A 12,039-nucleotide genomic window follows, 5' to 3' on the forward strand; every position below is an offset into this window, starting at 1 on the left:
CATCTCCCCCAGCAGTGAGACTAGCTGTGAGGGCTGCTCCATAGGCGGCTGCGGTGTCGGCTGCGGAGTTGGCTGCTGTGGAGGCCGCTGTATAGGCGGTTGTGGATCAGACATTGCTGTGTGCCGGTTCCTGTTCAGGCGCCAGGGTAGCACGTCGAGCTACAGATGGGGTCCCCTCAGCACACAAACAACCACACTCCGTCGATGAATACACCACTTTTATTCAGCGTACTGCTCACACGGCACACAAAGTCTAGCTCGGTCGCCTCTGGCTCTCAGTGGCACTCCCGGTAGCGTCTCTCTGGCCCAGCACACTACTGCAAGAATAAGGGTAGAGTCATCAGGTAATCAAGGGCAGGTGAGGTAATCAACTCACCTGGTGCCGCTCTCCCAAGCCTTCCCCACACCTCTCCCTCCTGCAGCTGAGCGCAAACCACACCCACCTCCACAATTGCGATTAAAACAAATACATTTCATGAAAACATAAATAAGTCATAGTATAAAGATCATACCATCATATGAATAAAATCGGACTAAAAATATCGACTTTTTCATGCAATGAGAACAGTGGGATTTGCAACATCATAGTCCTCATTTTACATTTGCAACACTACCATCTAGTGGTTAGGAGTCTTAACACAAAAATAGATAGTGCTTTTGTGAATTGCGATATGATATTTAATTAGGGCCTGAGCACTGACCGTGCAAAGGCCCTATTGTAATTAAAGGAATTCTTTTTCTTTTTCCTTTTTTTTTTCCTCCCAAACAAACGCATATTTGGAGGCTTTCCCATGCTCGAAAACTCAATGAAACACGGCGCACGTCAGTCGTGGCAAATAACATCATATTTTTATACTTTATACATTTACTATGTGCATGGCAAAATGTCCCCTCAGGGACCCATAAACTTTACCCCTTTCACCGATATGCATAGAAATCGGCACACACGTAGATCTTATCCAGAAGAACAAAAAATTCAGTGGGCGCCATATCCTAAACCTAACAGGAAGTCGTCCATTTTGGATTTAGTGGCCGTTTCTGGCGATTTGCACACGTTATATTTGAACATATTTATTGGATCGACTTCAGATGGACACAGCCATCTAAAGACATTCACGATTAAAAGTTGTGCTATTTACGATATTCCGTCAAACAGCGTGCTGTGGCGTGGCATGGAATTTCAACGACTCGCCATGAAAGAGGGATTTGTCATAACTTCAGCGTACATGATCCAATCTCAATGAAACTTTACATGTTTGATAAGAGCCCTGAACACGTCTACATGACAATATTCAGATATAGTGATAGAGCCACCTACTGCCAACAGGAAGTAAGCGCTGCTTGGCGATTTTGATCTGATTTATGTGAAAATTTCATGTTGTGGTCCACATGTGCTACGCTGGCACATGACGCGGCCGCAGCACACCCCAAGTTGCGTGGAGTGCGATGGCCCGTTCACTACAACAATTAGTGAAACTCAAAGGAAACTACAATGATTGGTCAGATTTGCAGAAATGTTGCTGCAATTGGACAAAATTGCAAGGCCGTGCCGGACTCACAGGGACTGGTTGAATTAATTGTTGCAATTGCAACTTCTTGGAGGAACTGATATTTGCATAGTGGTGATTTATGTACTGCAAGCAGATGTGATAAATACACTAATACAACTATGAATTTATCACAAACACCTCAGGTCAGATAGTAGACTTATACAACCACTAGGGGACGATCAGGTATCTTTCTCAGCTCTGATTGGTTGTTTTCATCAGGGCCGATGGATTCTTGCAAATATCATTAGGAGCACTAGGAGGAGCCAGAGGAACCTGCTTCATTCACAGATTATCAGTCTCATGTACTGCTGTCAGGATGAAGTGAAAGTTTCAGAAAATCTTTTTTTTTAATAATTGTATCGGACCCTCCCAACCCTGGCTATCAAGAAGGCCTTTATTTTGAAGGCAGCGACAGGAAGTTGTTTTCTTCTTTGCCAACTTGTTCCTCCGCGTGAAATTCCTCAAGTTCGAGTCTTTTGTTCCTGTGTTTGGACCGACAGCGAGTGGATATGTGGTAAAAAGGATAAAGCCGCAGAGACACGGTGTAAGTAAGAGTGCAGACTGAGACGAATGAGATTGTAACGGCTCTTGCGGACGGTTTCTCCGCTTCGTTTGTCCGTTTAAGGGAGTGAAACTCCTGATGGGAAGGCAGGGAAGGGGGAAGATAACGAGGAGGAGCTGAGGAAGGAGCTGAGGTAACCGGGCTATGTGGCAAAACTCTGCGCTACTTCTCTGACAACAAGAGCTGTACGGATACTTTTGAGAAAGCGGTAAGTCTCATCTTGAACCACTAATAACAGCTTGGTGAGATAGACTGTGTATGTGTTTGACACTTCCGCCAAATATTCCAGGTAGAAAGTTCGAAAACACGCTGCTCTGCCCAGAGTTTACACAGGGCCGTAGCGAGGATTTCAAAAGTACTGAGGGCAGGAGTCCCCCAGCCACCACCACTAACAGAGAAAAGTTTCCAGTCTCTCTTTGTAGCATTTGGTTATTTCATCATTTGTTCTTTAACTGGTATATGTAGAGCTGGATAGTGTTCCAGTGTGTAAGATTTAGGGGCGGTATATTGCCAGAAATGGAATGTAGTAAGTAGTATAGGTATGCATGCCTGGAATTAGTCATTTCAGGGCAAGGCTGCTTTGGCCTTTTTATAAATACAAACACAAAGGTTTTTGGGCACCAGTGCCAAAACTACTACATAGTATAAAGGAGAAAGCCAGTACGAAAGTAATTGTGGGATTTTCCCAGCCCATATGAGTCTGATATGCCAAACGTACGTACAGCACACAACACTTAACAAAAATACAAAAAAATAGCGTGGATTTGTCATTCTCTCACAGAAGATATAGTTTTTATATAGTAATTTTTTCACTCTTTGTTTACACACACAAACGCCTGAAATACAGTCATCGACACACAGGGCTTATAGGCATGCAAATGTGTAGAGGGGTGGGGTGCCATGTAACGCTGCTCCGGGGGCATTTAGGGGTTTGGTGCCTTGCTCAAGGGCATCTTGGCAGTGCACAGGAGGTGAAACTGACACCTCTCCAGCTTCCAGTCCACACTCCATACTCCATAAGCCAAGTCCCTGCAGACTGAGCTACTGCTGGAAGTTTACTCGGAAAGTTGTTTTGGACAACGATAAGTAAATTCACGCAAGCTGTAATTTTTTTTTTTTTTGGAGTGATGAGTTGTGTTTATTGGTGTATGTGTCATATCATTGGCAAATGATTTTTAACACATCCTGAATTGAGTTTGAGTTTTTCCGTATGGAGTCAAATCAGGTGGAACTGCAACAGGAGTCACGGTCAGGATGAAAGTAACACATGTTTCTTTCTCTCCTACAGTAACAATGATTGCTATCGCCCCTGATGCGGCTGTTTTTCTTGATATTTGTCATGCAGGTCATAGTGACCTCTTCACACTGGAATCTGATATTGGCCACATTAAAAATATAATGTGAACAGCCAAACACAAAAAATCTGATCTGAGCAATTAGTCAGAATTAAGCGCTGATGCATGCAGTGTGAACGTAGCCTAAATAACTCTAGTTAACCAAACTAGATTTTTCCCTACCGAGGCTTTGCTGTAGTTCAGCATCTTCAGTATGAAGTCATTGGTAAATTACAAAGCTATGCTTTCAGTGTAGCCTCCCCAACACTGCATATCTATCTATATCTATATTGATTTTACTTTTTGTTATTTTATTTTGTCATTAAAATAATGTGTAGCTGCCTGGATTGGAAATAGTAATACACAAACAGGGGCTATTAAGTCATTTTTTATTTGCTATAATTACAACATTTTACGTGTTGTATACATAAGGTTTTACCCCGTGTCCTGCTGCTTCCGACCCTGTAGAGATGGAAGGAGAGAAGGAGAGACAGAGGCAGCAACGAGAGGAGAAGGAGAGTAACGAGGCAGAAGATGGCAGGAGGAGCGAAGATGATGCCGACAACGAAGAGGAGGATGATGAAGGTTCAGAGGGTGCGGCGCTAGTGTGGCAGGAAGGCTACGGTGAGGACAATCTGGGCCTTCCCATCATGCACTGGGAGGCGCTGAGCCTGCGCATTGCTGAGCTGGAGAAGCAAGAAGAGGAGAAGAAGGAGAAGAAAGCAAAGGTCAGAGGTCACAGTCTGGGAGAGGGGAGTGTCATGTTTAGTCCTCAGCTGGAACCCTTTGGTTTTTAATCCATGTTGAACCCCCGCGTTTCTACGGTAGCCCAGAATGAAAACAACTAATCAGAGCCGAGGAAGATAGAAGATGCTTTGGTTTGGAGGCAGATCTGTGTCATATATAGTGAAATATGGATATAACTTTAAATTTGGACTTGACATCAAAACTGTAATTTGATTAAAATAAAATTGACATTTATTATCTATATCTATTATCTTATTAATAAATGTTTTATAAATTGTATTACAAATGTCATTTATACTGCAGTAAGGTGACTGAGTGAACTAATCTTCATCCTTTGGGGTCATTCTGGATTCTCCATCAAAATACGCTTGTAGAAGTGTGTGTACACTTTAACAAACACTGAGGCAATGAAGCACATTACAAACTGTGAGCAGCTCATAGTCACTCCTCTAGAGTTCTGACTTATTTTTTGGAATTGTCTTACTTTTAGTCTGAGGATAAATTGTGAATACTGTTGGTGAAAAAGAAATCCTAAAAAGATAGATCAACAGTACAGTATGCACGGTAGCTCACCTGGTTTATATCACACTGAGACCAACCCAGTGGCGTGGCTCCAACTATCATTAGTTTGTTATCAGTAACAATATGACGCTGTGTCTCCTCAACAGAAAGCTACACTAAGCTTAGCTAATGAAGGTCAACAGGCAGTAAAGAAATTACAGAAGCAAATTGCAGTCACACCAATGAAAAAAACAATATTTATACTACTGTGTGTGTGTGTGTGTGTGTGTGTGTTGCTCATTTATAAACATGCCTGCTGTGTGTTTCAGAGCGGAGTCTCTCTGGAGCGAGGCAGAGCTCCAGTGAGCTGGATGGAGGACAGGGGGAGGAGGGCCGAGAGCTGGGAAGACGGAGATGACGCCTGCAACAGCCACGTGCTGGCTCTCACCTCCCGGTACACACATACATACACACACACACACACACACACACACACACACACACACGCCTCCCACTTCTTATGAGACCGCTATTACTCATGAGCATGGTGTTGTGTGTGATGTCATTTGGATTTGATGTGTCTCGTCCGTAAATCAGGAAGAACATCAAGAAAACCTAAATGTAGAAGAACAGGACTAACAGACTGTTGTAGTCCTGTTGTAGATTGGTGGCAGTCCCTGCAAGCTGCAGTTTACATAAAGCCCCACAATATGAAAGTATTGAATGATATACAATTTATGGGTGGAGTCTCAATTTCCCTTGATAGTCTAAAGCCTGAGGTGGAGTGAGTAACTAAATACGGTTTAAGTCAGAAGTAGCCGTACTTAATATTTTGTAGCATTGCCTTTAAAATGTTTAACTTGATTTCAAATATTTCAAGTAGCCTTCCACAAGCTTCTCACAATAAGTTACTAGAAATTTGGCCCATTCCTCCTGACAGAACTGGTCCCACAGAGTCAGGGTTATAGGCCTCCCTGATGCTCTCACACGCTTTTCCAATTCCAAGCTTTCACTTCCTGTCTTTCACTGCAGTAAGGACTTCGCAGGGGCATGTAAATACTGTTGTCGCTGTTTCCTCCAGCATCTTCACAAGGTGTGATTCTGCGATTGGTTTTCACTTAAGTACATCCATCTCTAGACTGCTGCATTGTCCCCATGTCTTTAGACTTGTGTAATTACAGATACAGATTAACCTTCATGCGGTTGGATATTGGTAATGGTAAATGGTAAATGGACCTGTACTTGTATAGTGCCTTTCTAGTCTTCTGACCACTCAAAGCGCTTTTACACTACGTGCCACATTCATCCTTTCACACACATTCACTCAGTGATGGCAAAGTCCATTGAACAGAAACTAACGCATTCATACACATTCGCACACCGATGCCTCTGAACCACAGCCGCCACCAAGGATGAACCAAATTTTTTAGGCTGATTTCCATAATATAAGTAAAGAGGCACTGGGTTTGAATATATCCACAGGCAGAGCGGGTCGTCCCCTAATCAGAAGGTTGTTGGATCGATCCCTGGCTCCTCGTGCCACATGTCGAAGTATCCTTGAGCAAGATACTGAACCTCCAATTGCTCCTGATGCCGTGCATCGGTGTGTGAATGTGTATCAATGTGTTAGTTTCCACTGGATGGGCTTCACCATCACTGTGTAAATGTGTGTGAAAGGGTGAATGTGGCACGTTGTGTAAAAGAGCTTTGAGTGGTCGGAAGACTAGAAAGGTGCTATACAAGTACAGGTCCATATACCATTTTAACACCACACACCCTTCCATCAGTCAGACATGTTCTAGTATAAAGCCACTACATGGAGTCTGTCTGACTATGTCTGTGTCCTCCAGCCTGCAGACACAGATGAATCTCCAGCTCTGTTTCATCAACAACAGCGAAAGTGAGGAGGAAGAGGAGGAGGGAGAGAAGGAGAGCAGCAACACACGAGTAAATACAACTAACACAAGTTCCTGACAGAGTGCTACAGTTTAGATGAGAGAAGCTCAAACATAGTTATGTCTGGTGTAACTGAAGGATTGCAGCAGTAAAATCTTAATTTTCTTCTTTGCTGTCCATCCCTGGTGATGAAGAGAGGGACTGTTCAGGTCCATAACAATCCTCAACCTCCTGCCAAGCCAGAGAAATCTAAATCCAGAGGCTTCAGGAACACTCTGAGGAACCTTCGAGACCGACTGAGAACAGACCACAAAACTCTGGTGAGAGTTCCACATTGAACCCTGTGGATGGGATTTTTGTTTTACTCCAAAATACAGTTTATCACAGTTCTCCTCCTCTCCTCCTCTCCTCTCAGACTGCAGTCTGTAGTGATCATGTAGTCCAGAGAAGACATTTGGAGCGCAGTGATTTACAAAACTTCAGTATTAAGGACCTGAACGCCCTTTCCACATCTCTCAGCAAGGCCATACAAGGTACCCACCTGCTCACAGTAATTACACTGTGTGTAGTTGAAACATTATTAAAGTCTTATTATTATTATTATTATTATTATTATTATTATTATGGAAGCGGAGTGCTGTTCTCTTTACTGTGTTTACAGTAAAACCAGGCAGCAAGGGAGGGACTTATTAATTAGTGTTTACAGCTTCCAAAAGTTGTTGTTCAGTTTAAGTGTATGTTATATTCAGAATATTTCTTCCACTTTACCTCGCTCCACTTTACTCTTTTCACACACACGCACACACACCTATTCTGGTCTCTCTCACTGGTACCCCGCCTCTCTCTGTTTCTCTCTTTCTCTCTCTGTTTATGACTGTATTGACTTTCTTCAGCAGTAACTTTTATAAAGTCAGTCAAAAAAACCCTCATGTTTGGGACTTTTTTCACCTGCAATTCGGTTTTAACAACAGCAGGCGAGGTGTGTGTAAAGGAGGCTTGTTGTTAATGATACGGTACTGTAGACAAACAAGAACCATAACATTTTCAAAACCTTGGCATACACTTGGTACAGAAGTATTGGTTGACATATGAGTTAAAAACACATTCATTTAAATTTAATTAATTTAACTGCAACTCTGAACATAATGAACAAATTGGACGTTTTGTAATCATCCTCGTTGGTGACAGCATTGGCTGCAGGCATTCCCGTGTTCAGTACGTCTGTCTGTATGTCCATCTGTCCCATTCTTGTGAGCGTGATGTATCTTGAATTTGGCACAAACATCCACTAGGATGAACTGATCAGATTTTGGTGGTCAAAGGTCACAATGACCTGCATAAAACATGTTTTTGTCCATAACTTAAGAATTGATGCTGTAATTATGACAAAATGTCACACAGATGTGAAATGAGATACAACCATGAACTGATGACATTTTTTACTCAGAAGGGTCAACTTCACTTTAACATCATAATGTGTTGGAAGAAACACTTTTTTGCCCATTATTCAACACCATACCTCAGAAACAGAAGGGAGATTGTGACCATATTTCACAGTTGGTTGGACACTAAACTGGTAACATTTTTGACTCAAAGGTCACTGACCACAAAATGGGTGTTTAACCATAATTTAAGAATGAATGGTGGATATGAGATTTCACACACAATAAGATGCACAGTACAGGCTTTAATCTTTTCATCTCATCCATTCTGCCTTTCACTGCCTCATTCTGAATTTCACCTGACTGCAAACAGTAGTGTAGTGCTGAGCAAATGGTGATCCTGTGAGTGAGTTTCACCTGCAGCTGATAGAGAAGATTCACATCTAAAATGCCAGGAGAAAACAAGCACCACATTTAATATAGCTAAACTATATAAGAATCCATCTTAACATAGTTATCAATTAGGTGTGTGTGTGTGTGTGTGTGTGTGTGTGTGTGTGTAATCATTTTTTTGATAGATATGGAGAATAACTTCCATTTATTTATTTCTATATAATAAATTCACCAAATATATTATGAGTCTGGACAGACATGGATGTAAACTGGCTGGCTAGGCATACAACCATGGGGCAGTAATTCTAAATTTAAAACTTATTTTTCATCTATTCACATCAGACCTGAGCTCAGAGCTGGTGGGTCGCCTGCAGGTCCGAGACCAGCTGAGAACGGAGCAGGATGCCATGCTGCTGGAGGTCCAGGATCTGACCTCACTGTGAACCTGCCCATCACTCTCAGCTGAGGTTTACCTGTCGGAGCAGTCAAGAGGGGGTTATGTCATACAAACTTTTTAACGGTTTTTTTTACCAAACGGTGCCACAGCGGCCTCAGCACACATCTCAGTCAGTCCCTCCTGCTGTCAGTCTGACCAGCCAGTCACTGTGAAGAGTGTCACTCCCTAAAAGGACTTGGACACTCAGTTACAGAGTATTTTTTTATTTTATTTTATTTTAGTTGTTATCTGTGTTGTGTATTTATAAGGGAAACTTTGTCTTGGTAAAGGACATCATCAGTGCTTTTAAACTCGCATGTCACATGAGGACAATATTGTGTCTTTTAGAGGGCCAAAGTGTACATCTGTAAATTGAGGGTTATGTTTTGTCAACCCTGCAATACTCATGTTGCCACACATGTTGTGTTTAGCATCTCTTCTAAAGGCTTCATATGCAATGTAAAAGGGACCCTGTTAGGAAGCTGCTAATTCTGCCAATGGAACAATCTGTCTTTTTTCTACTTTGTTTAGTATAGTCATGTTCTCTGGTCTTCGTGCTTTTTTTTTTGTATATGTAAGGGAAGATATTTTTTATTTTTAGATTCAATCAATTAGATTTTTTTTTTAGTCTTGGCACATGTTTTTGATAGTGTTCATTTAACGAACACTACAAAAAGAATGTTTACTTTTTATCTTCATAAATTCAGTCTAATGTACATTTCCACAGCACACTTCTCATATTTTGGAATCTTGCAAATGCCATTAGAAGCACTAAATGGAGCCAGAGGAACCTGGTCTGTCTCATGTACTACTGTCAGGATACAGTGAAAGCTTCAGCAAATGTGACAAAAAAATATTTTTGATAAAATCATACTTACTGCACCTTTAACAAAATTCTACTCTTCTTTTTCAGTTTGCTGTCAGTAAAACTCAACACTTTCTGCGTGTTTCATAATAAAAGCCTTTCACTTTCACTCACTCCTATTAAGCTGTCTTTGGGTGTGTTAAGTTTCATTCACAGCAGCTTAAAAAATGGAAAAGTAGAAGCTATTGACGCTACCTGGCATTTATTAGAGACAGCCAATTCCCTGAACACCAGCTTTGATTTCTGAATTAACAGCACACATAGATACCAATGTTTTGGACCAAGTGGCATGAATTTTAAGTCAAGTCTTTTCTAAGGGTCTTAATGCAAGTGGGTCGGGCTCTAACAGCAGTGAGTGGACACTACAGTACACTCCAAGTTAGTGTTCTTGAGACAGATATCTGTCCAAATTCCTCTCTCATTAGTGGTCAGTGTTGACATTGTTATAATTTAAGCAGTCTTTACCTAACCAAAAGATGTACTCTTTAATGTTGTTATTGCTAGGGTTGAGCGAGTAGCCGGTACAGAGATCATACTTTTTACAAGTATCAAGAGTAAAATGTGTCAGTATGCGTACTTATAAATGTAGCAACTTTCATTAAAAAACGTATTCTGTAAATTGTTCTCTTAATCTAAAACATTCCTCTGTAGTTCAGTTCTGTAAATAGTTTCCTAATAAATATAATTATTGGTTGCTTTTATTCAGTGGATTCTTGCAAATGCCATTAGGAGCACTAGGAGGAGCCAAAGGAACCTTTTTTTTTTCAGACTATCTGTCTCATGTACTACTGTCAGGATATAGTAAAAAAAATATATGACTAAAAGTTGTTTTTATAAAAGTTACTTACTGCAGCTACTCACTAAGAAAAAACAATGGGTAAAATGCTTCTTGGCATTTTCTATTTCCTTAGGCAACAATAACAACAATCAATGTTTAGGTTTTTTTAAAGACCTGACTTTTTTTTTTTAAATATATAAGCCTCTACCAATGAGTTGAGGAGTCGCCTCAATGTTAAAAGTAAGTGAGTATGAAAAGTCATAGTTACAGTAACTTTTTTGGAAATTATACAATGGAACAACATCAAATATATGATATAAATAATAATATAAGTAGTAGTAACAGATAATAATTTAATCAACAGTTCATCATACAAATTAGTATTTTTTATGACTTGTTTTTTAAAAGTAGCATATAGGGAACTAGATCTAAATTTCCTCCTACAGCCGTATGTTGCAAATGACAATAAAATAACCTTGAATCCTTGAATATTGACAACAGTGGATGTTCATAAATCTTTTTGTTTAATAAAAATTCCACCATCTCTCTCCATGTTTGCATGTCCACAAGCCCTGCCTGTGTTTGATTGTGCATTTGTGTGTGTATAAAAGTGTGTGTATAAAAGTGAAAAAAATTATTTGTCCAATAGGGGATTAATAAAGTAAATCTTAAATCTTATCTTAATGGACAATTCAGCTGTTTGGTTGAGCATGTTTTAATAAAAGTAAAAAATCTAACTTGATGAATGATTTCAGCAGATATATGATGGAATAACATTAAATGTGTTGTTTTACCAACAGTGAATGATCAGAAGTTTTAAATTTTGTAGCAAATTGTAAATCAATATTTTCCGCTTAATCCCACCCACTTTTGCTTTAAGCACCACCCTTTATGAGTACGGCTATGAAAACAGATAATTTAGTTAGTTTAACAGATACAGATATTGGTGTACTCGCTCATCCCTAATTACTGCACCCAATAGTGCCTCAACTTTCCTCATATGATCAGCACTCTGCCAATCATACAAGTACTGCTCATGGTCTCAACATGTTTCCTTTTTTTCAACCTGAGTGTGGACTGTTATCCAAGAGTAAACAGCTGCGTTCCAAGAACCAAATTAGCTGGAAGAGAATTAACAGGATTAAACATCATGTTAATCTGGATTAGTTAAAGTATATGTACAATAATGCTATCCTGTTAAACTCTTTGTTTTATTTACAAAGGAATGTAAAGAAGTCAATCATTAATCATTTAGACTTAGTTGTTGTTAATGTTGTATTCATCTATGTATTAAACTATAGATCAATTTGAGATTGATTGCATGCTCCAGTACTGTGCTTTTAATTCTGTTGGTGGGTGGAGCATTTTGTTTACATTTGGTAAGAGGTTGTGTCTTTAAATGAATAAAGTGTTATGCCAGTCAGTGGTACAGTGCAGTCTTTACATTGAGCTGGTTGGTGGGTTTGTGTTGGTCAGTTGATGAATAAATTGTCACCTGTCACTTCATGTGGATATTAGAACATACATTTTCTCATTGTGTGTTAGCTGGGCTACGAGCTGAAAACTTCACTGATGTTAATTAATGTTGAGTTGTG

General features: G+C 40.2%; 1 protein-coding gene across 2 annotated transcripts; it reads left to right on the plus strand.

Annotated features, from left to right (window-relative positions):
• Window positions 1–1,853: 1,853 nt before the first annotated feature.
• si:dkey-6n21.12 (schwannomin-interacting protein 1) lies at window positions 1,854–11,867 on the plus strand. Of its 2 annotated transcripts, none has more exons than XM_051375250.1 (7): window positions 1,854–2,320; window positions 3,879–4,174; window positions 5,024–5,148; window positions 6,545–6,641; window positions 6,785–6,910; window positions 7,006–7,123; window positions 8,708–11,867. In XM_051375250.1, exons 2-7 carry the CDS (start codon window positions 3,917–3,919, stop codon window positions 8,806–8,808), a joined length of 825 nt encoding a protein of 274 aa, XP_051231210.1. In that variant the 5' UTR covers window positions 1,854–2,320; window positions 3,879–3,916; the 3' UTR covers window positions 8,809–11,867. The 2 variants fall into 2 exon arrangements, with proteins under 2 accessions (XP_051231210.1, XP_051231209.1); XM_051375249.1 differs by having other exon boundaries at window positions 1,858–2,320; window positions 3,915–4,174.
• The last annotated feature ends 172 nt before the right edge of the window (window positions 11,868–12,039 follow it).

This window comes from Dicentrarchus labrax, unplaced genomic scaffold (assembly GCF_905237075.1).
Source record: "Dicentrarchus labrax unplaced genomic scaffold, dlabrax2021, whole genome shotgun sequence".
Classification (NCBI taxonomy): domain Eukaryota; kingdom Metazoa; phylum Chordata; class Actinopteri; family Moronidae; genus Dicentrarchus; species Dicentrarchus labrax.